The 26,212-nt window shown below is 35.8% G+C and overlaps 3 protein-coding genes across 3 annotated transcripts in view; 1 reads left to right on the forward strand and 2 right to left on the reverse strand.

Moving 5' to 3' along the window:
* Positions 1 to 176: 176 nt before the first annotated feature.
* Positions 177 to 2,889, forward strand: LOC108620282 (retinoid-inducible serine carboxypeptidase). The gene is made up of 3 exons (XM_018017185.2): positions 177 to 348; positions 415 to 1,320; positions 2,547 to 2,889. Exons 1-3 carry the CDS (start codon positions 282 to 284, stop codon positions 2,840 to 2,842), a joined length of 1,269 nt encoding a protein of 422 aa, XP_017872674.1. The 5' UTR covers positions 177 to 281; the 3' UTR covers positions 2,843 to 2,889.
* Positions 2,890 to 6,082: 3,193 nt separating this feature from the next.
* The window catches only part of beat-Ib (beaten path Ib), a 91,405-nt gene continuing 71,275 nt past the window's right edge, over positions 6,083 to 26,212 (reverse strand). The window contains exons 3-8 of the mRNA XM_089463929.1: positions 14,317 to 14,528; positions 9,968 to 10,103; positions 9,769 to 9,902; positions 9,550 to 9,672; positions 9,307 to 9,478; positions 6,083 to 8,196 (exon numbers count right to left, since the gene is read on the reverse strand). Of these exons, the coding sequence (XP_089320055.1) occupies positions 8,027 to 8,196; positions 9,307 to 9,478; positions 9,550 to 9,672; positions 9,769 to 9,902; positions 9,968 to 10,103; positions 14,317 to 14,528 (947 nt within the window). The 3' untranslated portion in view covers positions 6,083 to 8,026. The remainder of the gene's footprint in view (positions 8,197 to 9,306; positions 9,479 to 9,549; positions 9,673 to 9,768; positions 9,903 to 9,967; positions 10,104 to 14,316; positions 14,529 to 26,212) is intronic.
* Positions 11,040 to 12,247, reverse strand: LOC149269830 (uncharacterized). Its single transcript, XM_089463930.1, has 6 exons — positions 12,017 to 12,247; positions 11,854 to 11,943; positions 11,730 to 11,792; positions 11,462 to 11,652; positions 11,250 to 11,403; positions 11,040 to 11,185 (listed from the first exon to the last, which is right to left on the reverse strand). Exons 1-6 carry the CDS (start codon positions 12,066 to 12,068, stop codon positions 11,055 to 11,057), a joined length of 681 nt encoding a protein of 226 aa, XP_089320056.1. The 5' UTR covers positions 12,069 to 12,247; the 3' UTR covers positions 11,040 to 11,054.

Genomic DNA, 26,212 nt, shown 5'->3' on the forward strand with positions numbered 1-26,212 from the left:
GCTCTACTTCCTTTCGCCACTTGTATACCTCATTGCATCAAGTGGCCCATTTACACGGTATCTCTGGGAGCGCAACAAAAGAATTTTTATGTTCTCCATAAAGTTCACCTCTTTTTTGTTTATGTGATTGAAAACAGTTTTTCAATTTATAAATAGCCAATTGAGTATTGAAGAAAATCAACGCTGCACGTCCATATTCAGTGCGCACTTGGTTATAGAACGAAACAGTTCGTCCGCTGGTAAATTGTGATACTTCTCGTGTGGGCGTGGCAATACTAGTGATGAGCAACTGCCACAGGCTGCCGCTGCTGCTGCTCCTGCTGCTGCAATCTCTGGGCTGGCTGCAAGGTACTCCAGTATACCTCTCTCTCTCTCTATCTATCTCTCTCTACATCTTGCATTACCTATTGTCAGCTCGTCGTGGCTTCGGTGCCGGCGAACAGGACTGGGCCTATGTGGAGGTGCGAGAGGGCGCGCACCTCTTCTACTGGCTGCACTATACCACAGCGAATGTGAGCTCGTATACGGAACGTCCGCTGGTCATTTGGCTGCAGGGCGGGCCCGGTGTCGCCTCGTCTGGCTGCGGCTGCTTTGAGCAGCTGGGCCCCGTCGACATCGAGGGCAAGCCGCGTGCCAGCAACTGGGTGCAGCATTTCAATGTGCTGTTCATCGATAGCCCAGTGGGCACGGGCTACAGCTACGTGGAGCCGCACGGTCACTATGCCAAGCACAACAATCAAATAGCCAAAGATCTGGTCAAGCTGATGCGTGCCTTCCTGCACAGTCATCCGGAATTTCGGCGCATGCCGCTGCACATCTTCTCCGAGAGCTATGGCGGCAAAATGGCGCCAGAATTCGCGCTCGAGCTGCAGCTGGCCAAGCAGCGTAGCATTCTCGAGTGTCAACTGCATTCGGTTGTCGTTGGCAATCCGTGGACCTCGCCCCTGGACAGCACCCTCTCCTATGCACCCTACCTGCTGCAGCTGGGCATCGTGGATCACGAGGGCTACAGCAGCATCGCCCACGCGGCCGCCAAGGTGGCCAGGCTGCTCTACGATGGCAAATGGCTCCAGGCCATGGATCAGAGCATCCAGGAAGTGATCGAGAAGTACACTGGAGGCGTATTCCTCTACAACACCCAGCGTCGTGTTCATATCAACGATGTCTATCGCTACGGCGAGGACCCCAAGCTGAGGGAATTCATGATCAACAATGTCACGCAGGCGCTGAATCTGACCCACATGTCCGAGTGGATGTCCCAGAACGCAACGGTCTTCATCAAACTGGGCCACGACATCTTTAAGCCAGCGGTGCACATAGGTAACGAGTGGATCGAGAAAGTTGATATACGAGTGGGATGATCATATAAGAGAGTAGAGATATAATTAGGCAGCCTACATAGGTTATGAGTGGCTTAAGCAAAATAATATGTATGTGTGTGATTACATGAGAGTTGAGATATAGCTAGATACTGGGAAACGACGTTTTTAAGGTAGTGGTGCACATAGGTAATGAGTAGATCGAGCAAGTGGATGTAGGTGTGTGAGCACAGAAGAGATAAGAGCTAATATTATTATGGGAATTGTTAAAGGTCTTTAGAAACCTTTCTATATTTACACCTAGAGAATGTCTCCTATGCTTGCATCATGTGATTATTATTCATTTATATGATTTTTCACCCATAAAATGTAAGCATGTTCCATTTATTCCTGCTCTATTATCAGCAGACTTCGGCAGCGGCTTCGTCTGAGATTTGCTCTTACCTACGCTTACTTACTCTAACTCGTACTAAGCTACAAGCATTAAGTAAGAATAAGAGTGAGTGCAGCCAGGGTCCATTGCTTGTGTATTCAATATTGATACTATAGTTCAGTGTAGTTAGTGTAGCTCAAATTTGCTGAGTGAGTGAGTGTGAAAAGTAGTATAGTAAATAATTGATGTTCTACATCTATACACAAAAACGAATTAAATGCTCAAATATTTAAATTAACTCTTGACATTTATTTATTAATTTATTTTTTATTTTTATTTATTTTAATTTATTTGAATTTGAACATTTTTTATTTAGTCATTATTACTATTTATTTTTATTGTTTTATTTTATTTATTTTTTTTTTTTTGTTTTTTTTTTTTTTTTAAAGAGAATTCTCATAGAAAAACGAATTTTTTTTTAAAACCATTTTATAGTAAGAAATAAATACAGATAACAAAACAGATAACAAAATGCATAGAAACTAGCTAGAAAATATTTTTAAAATCAAGCTTTCCCTCTATATAATTTATTTAAAGTAGGTATAATAAACTAGAATATATAAAAATCAAAAATATTTGTATAGCTTTAAAGCATTTTCAGCCATAAAATATTTTAAGGAGAAGTTTTCTATAAATTTACTTTTGAAATATATTAAACTTGAGCTTTTTATACCTAGGCAGGGCTCTTCACAACAATAAAGTGTTTATAATATAGCATTTCTATAACAATCACATTTCCCTCTTTAGGTCTACCTCAACTACTTGAGCTAATCCCAGCATTTCTTTCATTTCAGTTACGCGACTGCTGAATGAGACACCGGTGCGCGTGGGCGTCTACTCGGGCATGCTGGATCTGCTGTGCGCGACACCTGGCACCGTCAATTGGATCAATCGCATGAGATGGCATCGCAAGGATTTGTACGTAAGCGCCACACGTCGCCCCATGCGCATCGATGGCATGCTGGAGGGCTATGAGAAGCAGGGCGGAGGCTTCAGCATGTTCTGGGTGTATCGCGCCGGCCATCTGGTGCAGCAGGACAATCCTGCTGCCATGTCGTATATACTGCGTGAATTTACGGGCTTCGGATGAGATTTCACTGTTCTATATGTCTGGCTAATAAAGTACGATAAGAGAAAGGAATTTGTTTGCACTGAATTGATAGTTGATATTATTAGCCCAAAACTATTTGCTGTTCAGCCAGAATGAAGACTCATGGCTGGATTATTCTATATTTAAAGCTAATTGAAACTTAAACAGTTTGTAGTCTCTACTTCAGAATCCCATGGCTAGACGCATATTCAAAAAGATCCCCTTAGTTATAGCCTTCTGTCTAGACCAGGCAATCTTTTAACAATTTACTCGAAATTAACACGAATTCTGGTTGAGTGGTTGAGTGGTGCCCGTTTACAATGCGGTCGACCTCAGAGCCCACAGACAGACGTTGGCCAATACCCCCAGACGACTTGCTTTCCACATGGCATGCCTATTGCTGTAACGTTTTACAGGTGCACCGCATCAATTTATTTTCCACACAAAAGCCTATTAAAACTCGCACACAAACACACACGCACACTTGGGTCCTATCGTTGGGCTTTGAGTTGGAGGCGGGGTTGGGGCAGAGCAGCTCTTTGGGGCTGACTAAATGTTTGCCAAATGGAAACACTTAACCTTTTTTCAGCTTCTTCATCTCTTTTTTTATGCTTTTGCTTTTCTTCTCTGAGAAAAATGAGCAAAAGTTGTGGTTGAGTTGAAAAGCTGCTGCCACTGCTGCTGCTGCGTTGTGTCTCGAGCCGCAGCAAAACAAATTAATTAAAAACTTAAAAGTTTGTCTGCGCAAGATGAGTGCGAATTGCTTGGGAGAAGAGCGCCAGGGAAGGAGAGAAACTGAGGACGAAATAGCTGAATCAGAATTATTTGTAAGAGTGAATCGTTTGGGCTCATCAGGAATTGAATTGATATTCTATAAATTATGGGCATGGGAAGTAAATGCCAGCAAAAGTTTATCGATGTTAAGCGGAATGGAATATTAATGAATAAAATAGTTTTTGTTGCAGTTTTTTTTTTTTTTTTTATAATTTTTATCATTTATAGTATTTTGTGGTATTTATATGGGTAATGCGTTAAATTTATTTTCAAAATCATTTATGTTTTATGATAACGATAAAATAAAACTTTAAAAATATATTCCTTCTGGATGACTTTTATGAATTTTGTGATACAATAATCAGTTTTTTGTTAGCTTTCATATATTTTTAAAAATATTAAAAAATATTCTAAATAATTTATTATTTTTTTTAGTTGAAAGGATTTTTTTTTATTTTGATTTTTTATTCATTTTTTCTGAAGCCTAAAAATTTAGTTAATCAATTTTTATATACATATTTAAACATTTATAATTGTCAGTACTTAATTTTTTTTTTTTATTAATAAAAATCATGTCCATGGTCAACTTTGCCTTCATTGCTTCAAACTTTTAGGCTCAAGAATTAAATTAAAGTCTTTGTTTATTCTTTTTTTTTATTCTTTTTATACATACTTTTGCACTCAGGCATAATTGTTTATACTTTTTACTTCATTCTTAAGCGAAGCTCAAAAAGGGGTTACTAGGTTACCCCGTATGGCTTTAATAAACCAAAAAAAAAAAAAAAAATATCTTAAGCCATGTAACTATTTAATTTTTTTCTTTATTTTTTTATTTTTATTTTATTTTATTTTATTTTTTTTTTTTTTTTTTTTTTTTGTATAATTATTTTACTCCCATTTGTTCGAGTTGCCTGCACACACACACACACATGTTCGAGTTGCCTGCACAGCCAGTCTGAAAAAGCAATTAACAAATGTTTTCCATGCAAGTCAAAAACAAGAAGCCAAACTGTTTTCTCTGGCTTCGCTGGTTTTCCTCTTTCCAAGTTTTGCTGCTCCACGCATTTGGATGTTTTTGACAACGCGAAGGAGTTGGCAGTGCAGTTTTAATGAGGGCGCCACCTGGCGGTGGTTAGTGGCGGCAGTAGCGGTGACGCCTGTTGACAGTGCCTGCTGCCAAGCAACCGCAACAGACCGTAGAGGAGAATCAATTTGCCAACAGACATGCAGAGACTGTGAGAGGGAGAGGGAGAGGAAGAGAACCGAAATTGTCAGTTGAATGCGTTTTCGATTGTCCATTAGCAGCATCCAAGTACAGATTCTGCTGCAGCTGCAGCTGCCCCTGCTCTTGCTGCGCCCCCTTCTGTCACAGCTCAAGCTGCAGCTGCAGCTCTCTGAGTATCATGCTTTGCCGCCACTGCCACGCACGCTCTTTGACTGCCGCTTTTTGCCACTGCCTAGTGCCAAAAGTCATTTTCGAGCAATTGGCTGGGTTCGCTGACTGCCAAAGCAAGGCGCCAAGAGATAAAGTGGGGTCAGAGAGAGAGAGAGAGAGAGAGAGAGAGAGACGCGGCGGTGCATTCATATGCGCAATAAATTTGCAACAGTGCAATGGGCAGCGACCACGCCTCTTTTGCAAATGCTTAGCAAGACGAGGCCCACACACATACACACACACTCACAAACATTTCTGATTCACATTCAGATCGCCAGCGATGCAGTCGAGTGTGAAATTGCAAACAGCAACAACAAAGGCAGCTCGCTGAAAAGTATGCAACGACACAGTGACAGCGCCCACACCAGCCAGCCATTAAGGCCAAACAGCACGGGCCACAAAAATTGGACTGAATAAAGGAGAAATTTTGACAAAGTAGAATATGCTATAGTTACACAAAAAAGAGGCTGTATACAATTCAAAACGGATAAACACTTTGATGTTTTGGGAAAAGAAATAATAAAATTAATTATTTGGTAAATTTTAGTAGACATTCATGTCCATATATTCATACAATTACATATACAAACCTTATAAAGCATTGTCGTTAATAAATTATTGATATATATAATATATATAATATAGTTATAATAGTTCTCTTAATAGAAAATTTTATTGGCTGCCCTTTACTTGCATTTTTTGAAATTATTAATATTTTATACATTATTTTTCAATTCACCAAACAATTTTAAAAATAATTGTTAAAAAAAAAATTTTTTTAAATATGTATAGTATATAGAAAATAATAAAAAAAAAAATTGTAAAATATATTATTAGTTAAAATTATTACTATTAATTTTATTTAGCCATACCCAAACACAATTTTTATTTATTTTTTTTTTTAATTTTAAAATATAATTTTTTTTTTTTCGAATTAGAATAGTTTTATCTATAAATAAAAATAAATGAAATAGAGTTTTGCCTGAAATATTTATTTGATAAATAATTTAGCAATTTTAATTATTAATATATTTTTCTGCCATACCCAAACAGTTGCCAAGCACTGTATCGGCAATGCGTTGTTAAGTGGGGTGCTGCCAAGTGGTTTTTATGCGCTTTTTGCAGTGCTGCCAACCCATTTGAGGCTGTTTTTTGCGTGTTCCACATTGCCGGCGTGTTTGGCCCTTGTCTTGTTGTTTTTGTCACCTAAATTACAAGTTTTTCATTTGTGGCTTTTCCAGTTGACGCCATAATATTTTACACTTTGTCGACGGAGACGACATGGCAAACCACAAAAACGTCATAGAGAAATGGCAGAAAAAAACGCTAAACTGCTTTACAATAGTAATTTGCAAATAATGGCATAATGGTTTCAATTGCTATAGAAATATTTGTGCAAGTTTTTCACGACGGCAATTGGAAAACCTTTGCTTACTCTGGTATATTTATTAAAATAATATTCCATTTTAATTAATTTATTTTTATATTATCCGTTGACTGAGAATTAAAAGTCTGTGTTCAAGCAACTATGCCTGATTAGTAAAAAAAAATGAGCGAGCGACCGACTCATGTGTTTTTATTAATCCATGAAAGGTGAGTGCGCCCACATGCACAGCTTTTGGAATCCCATTTTTTTCTACCTCTCTCTCTCTCTCTCTCTCTCATTCATCTCTCCTTCATACAAGGCAGTAATTGAAATGCCTTTACAGTCTGTTAGTTTTTTCTCAGAAACATTCTCTTATGTTGGTATTAAAATTTCTGGTATCCTCCCACAGTCAGAGTTTTCTCTTACTCTTGCTTCTTTTCAAATATTCACAAATATTCATATTGTATAATCTATAAAAGCTTTTCACCCACTTTTATAAATAGAGCTCCATCTCGCTGAAAATATTTAATTTGCTCTCAAAAATATACTTACATTTACCCCATTACACATAAAAAAGAATACAGTTCTTTTTTTTTTTTTTTTTTTTTGGCTGCCATTTATTCACGATTTCAACTAAAAATCAACTCACATTTCATTTAACAATGGCTAAATACTTAGATAGGTTTTACAGTTTTATAAACTAACAGTATTTTTCAAATACTAGCAAACATATATATATTTGTATATATATAAGACGCCTAGAAACCACAACGTTAAAACACGCAGAAAGAAAACAGAAAATTTAATGAAAATCAAAACAAACAGATTTTTGTTTAGAAAAAGTTTCGCTTAAATTTTTAGATATTTTTTTTCATGTCGTATGATTTATGTACACTTGACTTAGGCTTAGGTGAGACAATTGAAACATTGAATTTTTACAGCATATGTTTTTTTTTCTTCTTTTTTTTTTTTTAGTTTTTATATATGTACTATACTAGTTATGTTTGATTTATGTGAGTTGAGAGCGCGAGCAGGCAGATTTCTCTCTCTCTCTCTCTCATTCTCTGTCTATGACGCACAACGAACATTCGCTAAATGTTAAAATAAAGTGACAAATGTGACTAGTTGATTAGCTATGTATTTATATATCGAAATCAAATGTGAAGATTCCTTAGAGCGGATTACTATTGAATGATTCTTTGGTAAAATTATTGAAAGAAATTTATATTTGAATAGTTTTTCTAATTAATTTAACTTAATTTAATTCTTAAATTCAACAAGCAAATATTTAGTTGTTTTGAGTAAACATACCCCAAATTTTTCTAAATGAACCAATAAATAATAATAGTTTATAATAATAGTAGAGTTTTTTATGAACTAAAAATTGCACTTAGAATTAAATGAATTAAGAAATCTCTAAGCTTTATTTATCCACTCAATAGAGTCTTCACTGTATATATGTTTGTTCATGATGATTTCTATAAATGCAATGAGAGCTTTATTTAACTAATATTTCGGGCCAGTTTGAGTTGGCTGCAGAGCGCTCGCCGCCCAGCTGTATTGAAGTCTCCGTTTCTCCGCGCAGCTGTAACTGATCCCGGCCAGCTCATCACCGTAGCCGCTTAATCCTTGCCCGTTCCGCCTGAGAGCTGCTGCAGCTGTGTTGATTTCTCGTTCTGCTCAGCTGAGCGGCAGTCCAGGCCAAGTGCAATAGACCCATTAACAGAAATCGAGTTAGATGCTGTTGCCAATCGAGTTCACTGGGCCTGGGGGCAGCATCTGTTTGGGTAATCGCATGTGTATCAAGGTAGAAAGAAAGAAAGAAGAGAGAGAGAGGGAGAGCGAAACATATTGAAAGCGGCTTAAGTATGGGTTACACTGATTCCATTTTGTGTGTGATGTGTGTAGATGTGTTTTAATGGGTGTGGATGTCCGTGTGCGTGTGTGTGTGTATTTGTGTGTGGTGCGGGTCGAAGCTGTGGCACCCGCTGGTGAAATTAATCTTTGAATTAATTGCTTGTAGCTTAGCGCGGAGCATTAATAAATCGTGGCGCAGCACAAAGCAAACAAAAGCAGCAACAACAACAACAACAACTGGAGCAGGGGCTAATAAGGTGAGCTGCCCTCACAGTGTCCTGCAGCCTTCGTCCTTTTTCCACTAACTTTGATTTAATGCGCCTCCGTTTATCATTCTAATGGCGTGCGTGTAATGTATCCCAATCCCCAGCGGTCTCCTTCACATTTGTTTTAGTTGCAAAACAATCAGGCTAAGATTTGTATACCTAGTCCAGCCATTTCTCTACGTGCACGATGCGTATTTGTATCTGTGTGTGTTTGTGTTTGTGTGTGTGGGTTGACCATTGCTTATCTGTTGCCTAGGCTTTTGGGCTAATTTTTAAACAAACGTTCAGCACTTTTGCTACGTTGCGCCCAACTAATGTGCGGCCCTTAATCAAATGAGTTATTGATTACGCACATTGGCCAAACTGTGAGGGGAGAGAAAGGTCAGCTGAAGGGTTCTTAACGCGCTTAAGTTCTGCTGAAATTGTTTAACACAATGCCAGCTAACTGCTGAGGTCTCGACTTGGTTTGCCTGATAATTTAATCAAGATATTGTTAAGCATAAATTGTGGTCAACTTTTACATGAAGAGTTTGTTTAGAAGAGGTTAGAGAAGAGATTATGCACTTTTCATTTCACTTTGTTTCTAGAGACTCTATTGAGGGCAGAGCTACTTGAATCTAAGGTCAGAATATTACAGTTTTCAGAGATTGTATATTGGTGAATATGATGTGATATATGCATATGATATATATGGGTGATATATGCATTCGAGTTGGATGTTATGTAATTTGTGTGACTGTAGTTATTACAAATTGCTTCTACTCACTTTTGTGTATCAAGTAGAGCTCATTGTGTTCATCTACATCGCCTGGTTGATCAAAGGGATACATATTCATATCCGGCGAGCGACCAGAGGCCAATATACGTGGCCGATCCTCTTCGATGAGTTTCTCGCTCTCCTGTGCATAGATGTCGTGAATTCGAGCGGAGCACTTGAGCTGTAAATATAAATGAATTTGATTATTTGCATGACCTTTAATATTATTTGGTTGAGCTGCTAAGACCTTACCTTTAGGCGACCCTTGATGAAATGATGCGTAGTCACAACAAAGTTGAGCTCTAGAACAGAGGACTCCAAGTGTTCAGCCAGGTGTCTTTGTATGTCATAAGTGCGCAAATAGTTGGGTGGAACCTGCAGTAAAAGGAAATAATCATAAATATGCATATAATAATAATAATTAATATATGTATATGTATATAATTAATGAATTACTGTTACATATTATACCTGTATATCGTTGATCCACCAGGTCAGATTGGCCGCTGGCTTCGAGTAATCCGATGAGCAATTGCCATTGATGATATCGCCGAGGCGATATCGCGAATGTATACCCGTTATAATGGGCCGCTGGGCGGGTAGCTCTGCACATAGGGCGAGTGCCTCAGATCAATAACTTTGAAGTGATTAGTCAAACCGTCACACTTACCCACAACTTCCATATCGGCAGCCACAATGGACGTATCGAATGTGGGCGCATCGGCGGACACTTCACAGGCGAATTTACCGGATATAGAGGTGGGCACATTACGCAACAGCACATGGCTGGCATTCGACTGTGTGGTCTGTGGAAGGGATAGTTGTGGCATTTCAATTAAGCTGTTGGAATTTATAAATGCTGCTGCTGAATGGCTATGAAAAATACGTAATTGAAAATGAATTCAGAGAGCATATAACAGTTATTATTCATATGTAGAACTCGACTGAGCAACGGATAAATTGCTGAACGATTCGGCAAAAAGTTATTCTTCTTTCAATATGATTTTTGTTTTTATATATTTAAGATTTTTTTTTTTTTTTTGTATATAAATAAAGTAAATATATGCTATTTAAATCTTATTTTTAACTAAATAATATAACTCTTGCATTTTTGGTGAAAGGGCTTCTTAACGTTGCCAATGATGAGATTTTATTTAATGTTCTAAAATATGCTATATATTAAATTTAATTTTATATATTCAAGCTTCAGTAACTTTGCCAAAATCTTCACATTTAGTACTGTATATTTTTATAGCATACTCTTAGGCCTAAAAAAAATATTTATTGCTGTTAATTCCCTCTAGTACTGGTAACTGGTTCGTAGCTGGTGAAATCACTACTTACTAGGGTACCACCCCTACTTACTTTGCTAACCCTAAGCAATGCATTTCATCATTTCGTTTTTTGTATGAAATGTCCGCAAAAAGGGTCAATCGCCACCACATCGTTTACCCTGAACTAGTGAATTGGGTCACCATAAAAGGGCTAGTTACATGGGTACCCATGCCAGGGCTAGTTACATGGGTACCCATGAAAGGGCTAGTTACATGGGTACCCATGAAAGGGCTAGTTACATGAGTACCCATGCCAGGGCTAGTTATATGAGTACCCATGCCAGGGGTGGTGATTTGAGTACCCATGCCAGGGGTGGTGATTTGAGTACCCATGCCAGGGGTGGTAAAATAATGAAAAAATTTGAAAAATTTATTTATTTTTTTTTTTATTTTAAAATAATTTTTTTTCTATACTAAATTAATTTATAAATTTTCATTTTCAGTTTTTTTTTTGTTGACGCATGAATTTAAAAAAAAACGCTTTTTCTGCAGCTGCATGGCCTTTCTTAGCTGCTCCTCGGCCGATCCATTGCCATCAACCAGATTTATTGCATCTAGGGAACAAATGTGAAGATTAAATTTTGTAATTAAATCGGCAATGAATTAAATAATACTTACCAATTAAAACGTCATAGAATGCGCTCTCTTTTTTTAAGGCAGCTTTGCCTTGAACGCCATCTACATTGTATGCTAATACAACGGGATTAGCCAAAATATTCTTTAAATTTTTTAAAATTCCCCCAGTCATAATATGGATCCTAATCGCATCAATCTGTAAACAAAGTATGAATTAGGATTTAAGAAACAATTGAAACTGAGTTTATACTAACATAAAGCTCTCGGTTTGTGTTGTTAATTTCCGTATTTAGTTCCTTAAGGGATTCTACGGTCTGGATTGGAAATTGTTTAGCCACTTGTTGTCCTTGTCCGTGCTGTTTTGTAAGTCCTTTTATGGTGGCAGTCTGCTCGGAGGAAGCTTCCACAAGGACCCCGATCTTTTCTTGTGTTACTTTTTGGTCAGCTAAGTTTTAATATATTTAAATTCAATATATATAGGTATGCATATTTAACTAAAAGCTCATTAAATCATACTTATACCTCTTAAAGAATTCATTTCCTCCACAAGACTATCCAGTTTCTCCTGAACCACTTTCGTTTCGGCTGAAAAATAAGTAAAAAAATTTATTAGATAATTTTAAATAAAATATCGTGACACACTTACCACGTGACGAACGAACTTGTTCTGTTAGTTCAAGAACAAGTTGTTCAAGGCGCCCAATAGTTTGTGAACAATTGCAGCTCGATATTTGATCTGAAAATTAAACAATTTAGTACTCAATTTTTTTCTATTTATTCAAATTAATTAGCACAATTTAAGTACTTACGGTTATTAGAAAAGTCCATCCGCCTAATTTTATTTTTTGGACTGAACGACATTTTTTTTTTTAAATTTAAATTATTCTATTCACTTCACTAAACTTGCAATGCTCGATTGTATTTGCTCAACGGGCGAACGAACATCGAGTAAGAGCAGAAAGCATAAATGAAAACAAACGGTACTTCCATAACAATTGTTTTTGTAAATTATGAAAGGAACAGTGACAGAAAGCGAAGATTGTTTTCTTCCTTCACCTATGCACTATTCGCAAAAAACCAAAAATATATGTAATGATAGTACCGTTTTTTTTTTCGTTTATGCTTTCTGCCGTTTCATGCATGTATGTATGCATGTAGTTTGTTGCTCGGTGGCTCGGCGTTCGCTTACCATAAGGTCAGTCAAGTAAGTACCCATGTAAGGACTAGTGCTAGCCTTCGAACATCGAGGAAGAGCAGAAAGCATAAACGAAAAGAAACAGTACTTCCATAACAATTGTTTTTGTAAACTAGGAAAGAAACAGCGACAGAAAGCGAAGATTGTTTTGCTCCTTTGCTATGCACTATTTGCAAAAAAACAAAAATAAATGTGATGATAGAACCGATTTTTTTTCGTTTATGTTTTCTGTTGCTCGGTGGTTCGGCGTTCGCTTACCATAGGGTCAGTCAAGTAAGTACCCATGTAAGGACTAGTGGGGAAGGTAGTTCAACTACGGTCAATCGCCACCTCCAGTACTACAGGGTTGTCAGACTAAATGTACTCTGCATATATGACCATTTAAATTTAATTGAATTATTAAAAAAAAAATTTTTTTTTTTTTTTTTTTTTTTTTGTGAAAAAAGTCTAGAAAAGTATTCAAATAATACAATAAATTTAATAATATTTACTTCCCAATTTCTATATCATATATTCTAATACTTAAATTCGCTTTATAAATATACATTTTGTTTGGCTTTATATATATATATGTATATGTATAATAAAACCGGAAAGTAATAAAAATGAGGATTCATTATAAAATTCCCCTTCAACAAATATCAAAGCTCAACTCACACTGAGCAAATAAAAATGCAAAGTGCAGCAGATCTTTGACCTGTTCGTTGAATAAAATCTTAATTGTGGAGTTAACTTTTCAATAATTACCATTTGCGTAATTTCGCGATTGTTACACAACAAACTGAGCCACTGTACGCGCAAAGGATTATTATATATAAATAAAAAAAAAACCAATCTGTACACACATGCATACATGTACATGTATATTTGTCAACAAATAGAGTACGAGTGCTGAATGCACGTGTGCTTGTAAAAGATATTTTCTGCTGCGCCGCAGACATGTTGAATGCAACAGCTTGAACACAATTTTGCGGCAGTTCGCTTTTAATTTTCACAATGTCAGCAAAAGTCAACAATAAAATGCACAGGATGAAATACCAGGACATGGAGGACATGTATGGCAAGTGTGTGTGCGTGTGTGTGTAACAACTGCAACGACTGCAACAGCAGCAAGTGAAAAGTCAAAAATGTTAATTAAAACTTTTTAACATGCATAAAACAAACATCGATCCACATACACACACACACACACACACACACAAACATAAAGGCACACACACATATTGAGCTTCGGAACTGTTTACAGTGCTGTTGTTGTCGATAATACAACCACATCCAACAGCTGCAGCAGCAACAACAACCAGAACAACCACATATAGCAGCCTCTGCCAGGTAACGAATAGTAAATGCCCTTACAGAAAACATTGCTCAATTAATAGGCAGGGCTGAACAAATACAAATGCCTTGAGAAAATATTTTTGATTTATTTAATATAACGACTAAAATGAGAAAGTTCTCTATATATGAATTCATGAAGTAAGCTAACAATAAATTCACAGATTACAAATTAAATAACTATTAAAACGTATATGCAAATTTTCAAATAATATAGATATAAAGAAAAACAATGTTTAAAAAAAAAAATAAATAAATAAAAATAAAAATAAAAATAAAAATGTGAACTTCATGTATTTATGGGCTAACCGAAATATTCTATAAAAACTTTATAATGGAAATATAAACCATATTTTCATCTATCATCTTCATATGGCTACATCGTGCTCGATAAACCAGAAAAACTCTCAGCTAGTGTACAAGTATAACATTTTGCAGTTATTTACAGCAATTTACGTTGGCAGCTCTTCAGCATCAGCCACAGCATCAGCATCAGCTTTTTCTCTTTCGTTTGTAGTGAGAATCAAGGAACGTCATGATGAGGACTTTGAGGTACTGCGAGACGCAGTTGAGACTCACCACGACATCAATTTCGTTGGTTTTCGTGAATATCTTCCAGGCAGGTTTCTCCTTGGGCGTATAGCGATAGAACTCCCTGCGGCCCCTATACCATTTAACCGCATAGAGCGTGTCGTTCTCAATGTCATAATTGCAGATTAAGAGCGCATTATCGCCGCGCTTAACGGCCGACGGAATGTGAACGTTAACATTGCGCAGCCCAACAGCCAGGTCTGTAAAGAGTCAACAAAAAAAGAAAGAGACGATAAATGGATGGCAGTAAAGCAGATATAGGCAGACAGAGAAAGAGCGGGAGAGAGGGAGAGAGTGGGATGGAGCAAGTGTGCTCTGGATGTCGAGCAACCCGTAAGCATTGTCACAAGGGCTTAAATATGACAAGTTATTGTAGCTTAATTATGATACCAGGCGGCTTACATTGGATTTTTGCACGGAAAAACTTTGAGGAAAGCAGCATGGAAAACGGTCCGTAAACACATACATACATGTACATGTATATGTATATGTATGTATATGTCTATACGTAAGTGTGGGCATAGACTTATCTAACAAAGTAGCCTAATTACAATCTAAATGCGATTAAAAATGTGCAATAATACGCTTTTCAAATATGTTAATTTTATAAATACATAATTAACTGATTTGAGCTATACTTCGAAATGGCAAATGAAGAGTAATTATTAGGTATATGTAAATTGATGATAATAAATAAACTCAGTTTGCTTGGAGAAAAATAATCATTGATGGAAATAGTCTGAACGTGTAGCAGCTTTGCTTTCAGCTGCCTTTAGATTAATATAAATTCAAGACTACTTTAGGAAGTAACAAATAAATTTCTCTTCGATTATATAACATAGAATCTGTACTTGTATAAAAGTCAAAAAATGTTTTTAGAAAATATCTCTTTACTTAATTTTAGTTAACTAATTCTTTAAAAATGTTTTTTTTGTTCAATAGGTTTTTCTGTATTAATGTGTTAGAATAAATTTGACATAGGTAAAAATATATTTTATTCAGTTTCTTAATTTGTTATTTAATCATATATTTTATCTTGAGTCAACCTATTATAAATGTTACATATAAATAATATTAATTTCCCTCCAATGTCTACACACATCTTCTCTGTATACTGCAAAAAAAAAAAAAAAAAAAAATTTAAACAAGTCCAAAAATCAAAAAGTAGGTCAAAAAGCTACATAAAAAACGAAAAGCACAAAGAAACTACCTCTTATACACACACGCACACACACACACACACACATATATATATGCCTAAACATATATACACATAGAGGCATATACTTATGTTTACACAGACATACATTTGTACACACCCTCAGCACGCGTGCAAGCGAGACAGCAATAGGTAGCTGATAAACAAAAATACGGCAACATTTAGTCCGCTTGTAGCTTGATTTTGGCCCGATCGTCGGCTAGCGTGACCCTTACGGCCCTGTGCGCCTGGCCGCATTTATAAAAAACTTCCGAGTAAAATTGAAAATCGAAAGTGAGTTTAGTTTTTGTGTATTTTGGGCGCGAACGCAGCGAACGCGCCTCTTGCTGACTCACATAAATCATAAAGCCGGCCAAGCACATAGGAAATTGTGCGGCGGCCGGTGATCAGGGCTGCAGGAAAACACGTCAAGTGCTCAGACACATATCTGTGAACGCTAGATCAGTAAAAAGAAACTCTAAGGTTCGTTGAACTCGCGACAATGAAACAGAAAACAGAAACAGAAGCGAAAACAGCTTACGACAGGGGCAAGGGCAAGGGCAAGGGCAAGGGCAAGAGCAAGAGCAAAGGCAACGGCTCTAGGCGAGGGTGAGTATGCACGGCGATCAGTTACTGTGTAGAAGTGTAATTATATGTACTTAAATATATAATAAGTATATATGTATATACATATGTAAATATAGGTCAAAGTATGTATACATATATCCAAATACCTAGGCTTCAGCATTTTTACTCTTTCAGCAAATAATCATGAGTATACAGTGCTTGATAGTCAAGCTTACAGGGTATACAAAAATCAACAAATGACAGTCATATTTTTTTTAAAGTGTTTTTATTTATTATTAAGTTCAATAACCTATTATTTTGTCCACCTCAGATATACAAGATAGATTATATTATATAAAAATAATATACAAATATATAAAATTAATATTAATTGTACATAAAAAAAAAAATATATATATATATATATTTAAAAATTTAGATTCTAAATACACATAACATATAAAATATATTTAAAATATTCCATTTGGCCAGCTAGTGCCAAAAATTAAAATTTTTTAAATATTTTAAAAGACTTTTCTGTTACATATTATATCTTTTATAAATATTTTTCCGTATATAGTAAAATATTTAAATTTAATTTTGATTACATATTTAGTAGCCTGTACAAAGTCTCGGTTAATTGTAAAATTGTAAATTTTATATTATTTTATATTTTGTCTTTAAAGTATGAATGCATACATGTACCCACTGCACTATCATACAGGAAGTCGAGGTCTGTAGGATCACAACATTTATTAATATAGTATATTATTAATAAAAATTTTGCTTCATTTAAAGACAATAAAATAAAGTCAGAATCATAACATATATATTATATATGTGTATATATATATATATACATATATAGTATTTAGTGAGTGTATAGCCATGTGTTTCTAGACTAGGGACGATGCCGACATTAAAAAGATTAAGCTACATAATGTCTGTTTGTATGTAGTTCAGGCGAGACAGGAACCGGTTGCTGTTTGGGCAGAGACAAAGCAATTGCTTGGCTTGTTGCGTGTTGTTGGATTGTCCCCAAGTGGGGAACTGTTGCCGGCTGGTTGTTTCATCGCATCGCGACGCGTCTGTCAGCTCATTTCTGGTTAACCTTGAATGCTAATTGTTGTTTCACGTTGATTTTTATGGCACTCGCGGGCTCTGTACGCGGTACGTGTTGTTGTCGCTGTCGGTGTTGTTGCTGTTGTTGTATTCATATCAACATAAAAATTTCATGCTGCCCACAGACAGACAGACGTCGAGCTGCCTGCACGCATAAGCTGTGCGCCGGTTCCAAATAGTACGAAAAAACTAATCACATACGCCATGTTGTACGCCGGCGCTCGTCTAGCCGGGCCGCACTTTGCGTAAATTTGCGTAAACAAAAACTATTTACTTAGCAGGGCAGCAACTAGAAGCGAGACACGTCCAATGCCAGCAAAGTGAGCAGCCGAGTTCCGCTGAGTATTTGCCAGCACACATTTGTGGCATAGAGCCTAGAGAGCGCACGAGTGGCTGCAACTATTTAGAAACCGTTGCTGTTCTATTTTGGCCAGGCCAACAGAAGGTTTACCAAGTGCTCTTCGAGCCAAGTCACAACTGAAATAAACAAAACGAAAAATAAACGGAGCCTTGAATCGCATAGCGATCAGACTGGAAAACCTTGGAAAACCAAAAAAAAAAAAAAAAAAATACACGAACAATAATCGTCGAACTACCGCATACTCATATTATGAGCAAGGCTACAGAGAGTGCGAGTGTGTGAGTATATGTATGTATAACTATAGCTACATAGGTATACAAATATGTATGTATATAATATGTATAGAAAGAAATAAATTAAACATACAAATAAACTAGAATATACAGAAGAAACTGGCACAAAAGAATGAGAATGAAATCAAGGGGAAGAACAAAACAAAAGCTGTGGCATGATATGTGTAGAAGTAGAAAAAAATTTTATATATAACCGTAATTGAAACATAAGAAAAGGATATGCATTTTAATTGATATATATAATTATTAAATAATATAGAATATTTTTGTAAATTATAATATTGTAAACCAAATATTATATTTATATATATTTTTATTTTTTATTTCAATTACAATATTGGAAATATAATATATTATATATAAGTATAATTTAAAAATATTTATTATTATTATTTATTATTATTTATTTTTTTTAATTAATTTACTAGTTAAAGTTTATAATAATAAAACATATATACCATAATTATGTAACTCAATTAATTATTTTACTATGTAATTGTAATTGTAAGCCTTTATTATTGTATCATTTACTAAAAATGTTCCACGAATTCCCTTCAATTTCTCCAATTTGCTTAACGATATTTAAATTTACTCGGCTGTTGTTCATGTTTCCCATCAATTGTTCAAGTTTTCAATATCAAACCAAAACAAAAGTCAGCAACAGCACCAAACGAGGTCAGCGAACAGAAAGACGGAGCAAGTGTGTGCGAAAGAGATAGAGTGAGAGAATGACAGAGAGCGATACGCACAAAACACAAACTATATGTATATATGTATCAAGTCGAGGGTCGCTCAGCTAAACGAATATGCTCGCCTGGTACTTTGTGCCTGTATATTATCGATCATGTTTTAAAAGCGAAAGTGAAGCAGTGGGACGACAGCCTGGGCAAGGGTAAGGGTAAGGGCATAGCAGGGGCGGGGCATGGCAACAGCCATGTATATAAATTTACTCGGGGTATGATAATTGTGTGCAACACTACTGGCCCTCAATCTCGTGTCGCCGCTGTTGATATAAAAAAGCTTCACGTTTATTTTTTTCGCCTCTGCTTTTGCTGTTGCTACTGCTGCTGCTGTCGCTGGTGTTGCTGCTGCTGCTGCGGCTAGCTGCTCGCCTGTTCCATAAACAAAGCAAGCTATCGATTTCTACATAAAAAACGAAAGTATTGGCCACATACATTGGCCTGGCCCTGGCTGCCAACTGGAGGCCGGGGTCGGGGTCGGGGCCGCGGCCGGGCCCTGGCATACAGCGTATAACCCAGTTTTGGGCAAGGGCAAGCGCGTCGCATTGACCCCGGACGCGAAGTTCAATGAAACGCAGGTAAATGCCCCAGAATGGTGTCACGTTCAGGGACCGCCCCTGACCCAGCGACAGCAGCAGCGACAACGACAGCCGCAGCACAGCGATCGACGCTACGATTGAAAGAAAAATCAGACGGCTGTTGCGTGTAGCAGGCGCGCAGTCGCTGGCAGCAGCTGCCACTCGCATTTACAGTTGCTTTTTTCGGCAGTTCAATGAACTGCATACGCTCGAAATTTTCAGAGATCGTTGACCGCACAGCGGAACGCAACAGCAGAGTGAGCGAGAGAGAGAGAGAGAGTGTGTAAGAGCAACGAACTGAGAACGCGTGGCGGCAGCGACAAAGGGAGCGGCAGAGGCAGAGGCAGTGGTGGCGGCGGCAACGTTAGCTGACATCAGCGCGATCGCTTACACTTGTTGCGCACCAGAGCGAACGAGCGCGTGAGCGGCTGTGAGTGCAAGTGGGAGCGAGAGAAGGCGACGCGAACGACAGCAATTGGCTGACGCTTGAAGGCTAGAAAGCCGATTGGGTTAATATGAGCACACGAGAAAGTTGATCCAAAGTGATGGATAAATCGAAAGACACAAAATATGTGAATTAAATATACATATAAAATATGAGATTTACGGAATTATTTATATATTAAACTCAACTTTTGGGAAATTTATGTTATATTTATTTGAACGACCATATAAAAATAAATTATATTTATTTTTGATATGATATGATATTGATTTTAAATGATATTTATATATTTAATTTTAATAATACAAAATATGTTATATTTGTATATTCTAACTACTTAAATATATTTATATTTTTATAATTTTCTTATTGTATTATTTATTTATTTTATTTATTTTTTTTTATAATAGTAATATAGGATTAATAAACATTTATGACTGAAAAAATTCTCAAACAAGCTTATTTAATTTATAAAACACGTATTATTATATCACAATAATGATTTTATTTCACTATATACACAAAAGTGTTTATAAGTTTAAAGTATTAATAATATATTAAATTTTGCTTATATTTTGAGTACTTCTTTTATTGGACTTGTAGAAACTAATTTTAATATGGTTATAACAGTTCGCACAAATTCTGTAATTACTAACAAAATTTGCAAAACTTGTAAACTTGCTATATAATGAGTATCAACAAGTTCATCAGCAAACTCCACGCTCACATTTATTTAACACCTATTCCAAACTGAACGCATTTCTGGGGTTAATTTAACAATCGCTTATCGCGCGGCCTTATAAAGGCGACTGAGCAACAAACAACCATCCAACTTAATATATTTTTTCTTTTCTGCCCGCTATAAAACATTAATTTTTTTGTTTAATTCGAAATCATAAACTTTTTGTAACAAGCGCACAGCAAACGCTTGAAAGTCGTTTGCTCAAATGCACTTCACACGCGCTGCACAACAACCACATGGAAATGGAAATTGGAAATGGAAGTAGATGTGGAAATGGAAATGACGGCACGGGAGTTATACGGGCAGAAGTGAGGCGGCCAAGCGAGCCGAGCAAAGCCCACACACAAGGTTGCCTGATAAGCGAGCCAACGGCACACAGCTGTGCGGCAAACAATCAAATTGATATGAAATGTGATGCGGGTGTATATATTAATATATATAAGCACAAACATATATTCATAGCTACTATAAACATATACATAGGTATATGCAATACATTAATTGCTTCAGCCAAGTGTATCTAAAATAACAATATGTAAATTACCAATTACATACGAGACGAGACGATCGATCATTTGAGACGATTTCAATCTCTAAATCACATTGATACAAATGCAAAATTTACTTTAAAGCACTTTCGATTTCAATGGGTGCTCTGCAGCGAATTCCATGCGCACCATTTATCCAAATGCCCAGGCGTTCAGTTTTCTAGTGGACGTATCTATATCTTTCTCGACTCGACTCGACTTGACTGTCATATTAAGTTTTTTCTCTTTCATTTGGATAAAACGTGATTTTTCTGAGCACTGAGCACTACATATATATTATAATTATTTCAACACTCAAAGAAAAATGTCAGTTAATTGATATACATTATTCTTACATGAAATATTAAAAAATGTGCCCTATATATTTTATTATCATATATCTGTACATATGTCTATATATCAATAAAATATACCGTAAATTGATATAAATAAAAAAATAAAAAAAAAATCTATATATCAATATGAATGGATTATATATATGTATGAAAAATAATTAGAAATACAAAAATACTTATAATATTATTTAATTATTTATTTTTAATTTTCCTATTGGTTACTGAGACTAAGAGGAACTTTATTAATAATGTAATCAAGATAATTTATAATAAATTACAAATAAAGAAAAGCACACGGGAATGTATACATTTTATAAAAAAAAAAAAATATATATATATATATATATATATATATATATATATATATATATATATATATATATATATATATTTATATATATATATATATATATATATATATATATATATATATATATATATATATATATATATATATATATATATTACATTTTTTTTTTTCATATTTTTTTCATATTTAATTTTCATATTTAATTCAATAAAAGATTTACCTATTAGTTAAAATATTTCTTTTATTTTTTGTATACCGTTCTTATAGAATACAAAAATATGTAGAGCTTTAATTCCCCGTTTTGTTCAGTGTATACTGAATTATTTAAATAAATGTGTCCAAAGCTAAGCAAAGAATTTCAAATCAACAAATAAACGAATTAAACCCCCACAACAAAAGCGATAAATAATTGCGCGAGTGTGTGTGCTAAGAACATGCACACACATGCATACATACATACAAAAGCAATTATACAAGCGTCTGTATTTATATTTGTGTGTGTGTGTGTGTGTTTGTACAATGATTGGGCCAACTACGGCATTATCAGTCAGTCGTCGTTCTCTCTCTCTCGCTCTGTCTCTCTTCCACTCGCTCTCTCAGAGACGCGTTGCTATCAAAAGCTGTACGCCTATTCGAATTAGTACAAAATAATACCGTATTTCCTAGAGTTTTACGGAATTACCGTTACGCCGTAATAGCATAGCAAACACAATGCTATGCTTAGGGCAAAGGCAAAGCGAAACAAAGAGAAAGAGAGAGAGGGGGAGAGATCAAAAAAGAGAGTGGGCCAAATTGGTCAACTTTTAGTACAGCCATCATTTCTGTGTCCCGGGCCGCAATTTATGGTAAACAAGAAGACGCAGCTTTATAGCCCGCAGATCGATCTTCTTCGGCTGGGCAGCATTTGTTGTTGGTGACGGCGCTCTTTATAAATATTTTTATTTTGTTTATAAAATTTAACAGTGGAGAGCGTAAAAAAGTTTAAAACATTTTAAATAGTTTGCTAATTGAACAGGCGAACAGCAATACCGACGCAGACGTTACGCATTTTGGTTTTCAGTTTTCGTTTTCGATTTGTTGGATTTCTTTCTCTCTGGTTTCTTCTTCTTGCTGCTTGTTTTTCGGCAGCAACAGCGACAGCGATCGAATCGCTTTGTGATTCACACAAACTATTCGAAAGTGGGTCGAATGCGGGCGAAGCCAAATACAAAGAGAGAGAAAGAGAGAGAGAGAGAGAGAGAGAGAGAGAGAGAAAGAAAGGTAGAGAGCGGCAGAGAAAGCAGCAGCCGTAAACATACATTTAGAGATGTGAGCGTGTCACAAAGCAAGAGATCATTGTCAGAGTTTGTAATATTATTGTATTATTACAATAAGTAATATATGAGCTGTATGTAAGAGGTTTCCATATTAAAAAAAAAATGTATAAGTGACTAAAAAGCTATAGTATATTCAATACATAAAGATTAATTCTCAAAGAACTAAGAACTGTGTAAGATAAGTTAAATAAGTAAAACAAATATTCATATATTATATAAAAGTAAACGTAAACTATTTATTTAAAATATTATATATAGTCATACATCTGATTAATTCCATGAAAACCTATATTATATATCATTTTCGCCATATATATTTAGTCACAGTTACACAAACACTCATTGGCGGGATAATAATAATTTACGCTGATATTATGTGGTCCGAGTTGCTCAAATGTCCAAGGCATTAAGTGTGTCATATTAACAAAGAGTCCACTTGTAGCATCGCTGCGGTTAATTCTTCCAATAACAATACCCGCTTGGATGTACCGATTCGGATATTTGAAAATATTTTATTATATTATTTATTTATTATCGTTCAAGATAAAGACTGAAAAGTATTTAATACTTAATATTATACTTTTTGGTAAGCTTTATCAAAGCTTGAGCAAATCAGTATGGCTTAGATACTTTTATAGTCGCATCTAAAAATATGTCTTACATAAGTCTACGTTCATTTGAAACTCCAATCTGCAAATATATATCTAATATAAACTTATCCATTAGATGGTCTACCCAACAATAAAAATTCCATTTAGTCATTACTAGCACAAGACTAATTACATTTTTAAATATGCCTTCAAGTGGTTCCTCGCATAACATTACTTATTAAACATTATGACGCCCTTAATGAGCTTTATGGTCTATTCTTGTTTAATATCTGTGGACATTCTTTACAGCTGGTCAGACTGGCGAAATATCTGTTGCCGGGGCTGTCAAGGAAACTGAGCAGCAAATTCCTGCCTCAAACAGTGCCCATTCACGTGCAGCTTGTTGGCGATGCTTGAGGGCCAGTTGACACGGCGACAGGTGTGAGCAGCGGCCGTGTGCACGGGGCGTAGGTCAGGCTGAATGGCTGCCTGGCTGACTGCCTTGCTGTCTGCCTGTTGCACATAATCATGTCACATAAAGCGCACGACAGCGCGCAGGATATGAGCAAGAAAGAGCAGCAGTTGAAGTTGAAGCAGAGGCAGCAGGCAGTGGGCAGCAGGCAGCGGGCAGCGGGCAGCAGCAGCAGCAGCGCTAGCACCCGCATCTTTTGTACCTGGCTTTGGCCAGGTGACATGTGTCGCTTAACTTTAGATGGCTGCGGGGCCACTGGCACTTGTTTCCCCTTTTGAGCTTTTCATTGCACTGCCAGTTGGCGCTCAAAGAGAGTGTTTTAGCTTTTCGGTAGTTAGTTCACCGAGCATTGTTTCCCAATTTCGAGCTGTATACGCATTTTTAATTAAATTTACTCTCATTTAATTTTCATAGTTTTTGATTAAATATGCCTTAGTTAAAACTCTTATATTTTTTCCTTTGTTACTAATATAAACAATTTGAATTTAATTTAATAACGGTTGAAAAAGTTTTTACTCAAATTTAAGTCTGCTTTATATGGTTACTAACAAATTTTTATGGAAAATTAAGCACAAAAACATTAATAATAAATATACAACTTTTTTTTTTTTTTAAATTAAAGCTCAGTTTGCTTCGGTTTACAACTAATTTCGTAGTTTTAAAATTATTTATACCTTTGGTGTGTTCGTGAAAAGTTTTGGAATATTAAATCATTCCTAAATTTTAATTTTTGTATAAATATTCATTTATTACTTTCCGTATCCATTTATAATGCAAATTGCAATAAATAAATATTTACTAATAAATAAATAAATATTAATTAAATTTAAATTAAATATATAAATAATATAATAATAATAAATAAAATAATCAAATATTAATTTTAAAAAATTTTTTAATTTAATTTTATATTTATATTTTAATTATTTCTATTTCTTATTTATTTATTTCTTTAGATCTGTCTGCATCTGCATCTATATTTATAGTTATTTAACCAAAATTCTTTGTACTTAACTTACTTAAATTTTCATCTAAATATTGCTAATCCCCTATCAAACAGACAGAGTATTGTGCAGTCGATTGCATTTGAGTGCAAAATGTTGACTTGCTTCAGTTTGCTTTTTATGCTCTGTTTGTTCTGCTTGTTGTGTGTTGTTTGCTGTGGGTTGACATTTTTTGCTGCTGCCTGTGCTCATACAAAGGATATGAGGAAGCGATTGTCGGTCGGCTGGCACCTGGACACGATGGGTGTTAAAATAACAGGCAGCGAACATATTGACTTTTAAAATAAGCATTATGGCGGTAAATTTTTATGAAAACCTTCAGCCTGTCACAGCCGTTTCCCCAGCCATTTTCCGGCACAGTTTGTGCCCGTTTGGCTCGCTGGGACGTTTGGCTCGTTGTCAGACAGCTGAGTGATTTATATGTATTGTTTAATATTATTATGGCTGGCAGTTTGCAGGTAGCACGTGTCAGCTGGTAGCTGGTAGCTGGCAGCTGGCAGGTGGCAACTGGCGGCAGCAACAGTAGCACATTTGCTGCTCGCAGCAATAGCTCAGCCGCTCGTTCCGCCCGTCGCCTTCTCTGTGCAAAATGCGAAAAATTGAGCACATTACAAGCAGCCCAGAATGTCCTGGCTCATGTGCCGCATCCGTGTCCGTGTCCCTGTTCATGTCCATGTCCATGTCCATGTCCGTGTCTGTGTGTTTGTCTGTGTTTGTATCTGTGTCCATGTCCATGTCCATGTGGTTGGCAATAATTGTTAAAGTGTGCGGTCTGTGAAAGATGCGAGTGATGTACCGATCTGACCCTCAACAGGCACAGCTCAGCCTTTGAAAACCCGTTGAGTGGCCATTGGGAAAGTTGATGTGGATGTGGATGTTGCAACAAGCGGGACTTCAGTTAAGTCTTTAGCTTGGACAGCAGATAATGGAATTTTTAATTATGACGCTTTCAATACGACCAGTCGCTATCAGAGCTGTAGACAAATTGTTAATATATGCATAATATATGCGTTGTACAGGAAGATGTGGAAATGTCGAAGTGCAGGTCAATTTAATAATAAATTGAATAAGGACAATAAAGTTGGTTAGCAAATTACTTATGATTACATGTATATACATATATATTATATGTTTTAATTCCCTATTTTGACAATATTTTTAAAGCAAATAAAAATATATATATTAAAAGAAAGAACCCTAAATAAATTAGAAAAGAGAAAATAAAAATATAGATTGAAATATTGAAAAAATATTTTATATACG

The sequence above is a fragment of the Drosophila arizonae genome, chromosome 3 (assembly GCF_054131065.1).
Source record: "Drosophila arizonae isolate 15081-1271.41 chromosome 3, UAZ_ARI_1.0, whole genome shotgun sequence".
Classification (NCBI taxonomy): domain Eukaryota; kingdom Metazoa; phylum Arthropoda; class Insecta; order Diptera; family Drosophilidae; genus Drosophila; species Drosophila arizonae.

Bases quoted from the DNA above. Each gene is read 5' to 3' on its own strand.
- LOC108620282 (XM_018017185.2), top strand. From the start codon at position 282: ATGAGCAACTGCCACAGGCTGCCGCTGCTGCTGCTCCTGCTGCTGCAA. The intron at 349-414 runs GTACTCCAGTAT...ACCTATTGTCAG, and splicing joins ATCTCTGGGCTGGCTGCAAG to CTCGTCGTGGCTTCGGTGCC. The intron at 1,321-2,546 runs GTAACGAGTGGA...CTTTCATTTCAG, and splicing joins TAAGCCAGCGGTGCACATAG to TTACGCGACTGCTGAATGAG.
- LOC149269830 (XM_089463930.1), bottom strand. From the start codon at position 12,068: ATGTCGTTCAGTCCAAAAAATAAAATTAGGCGGATGGACTTTTCTAAT. The intron at 11,793-11,853 runs GTAAGTGTGTCA...CTTATTTTTCAG, and splicing joins ACAAGTTCGTTCGTCACGTG to CCGAAACGAAAGTGGTTCAG. The intron at 11,404-11,461 runs GTTAGTATAAAC...CTTTGTTTACAG, and splicing joins ACACAAACCGAGAGCTTTAT to ATTGATGCGATTAGGATCCA.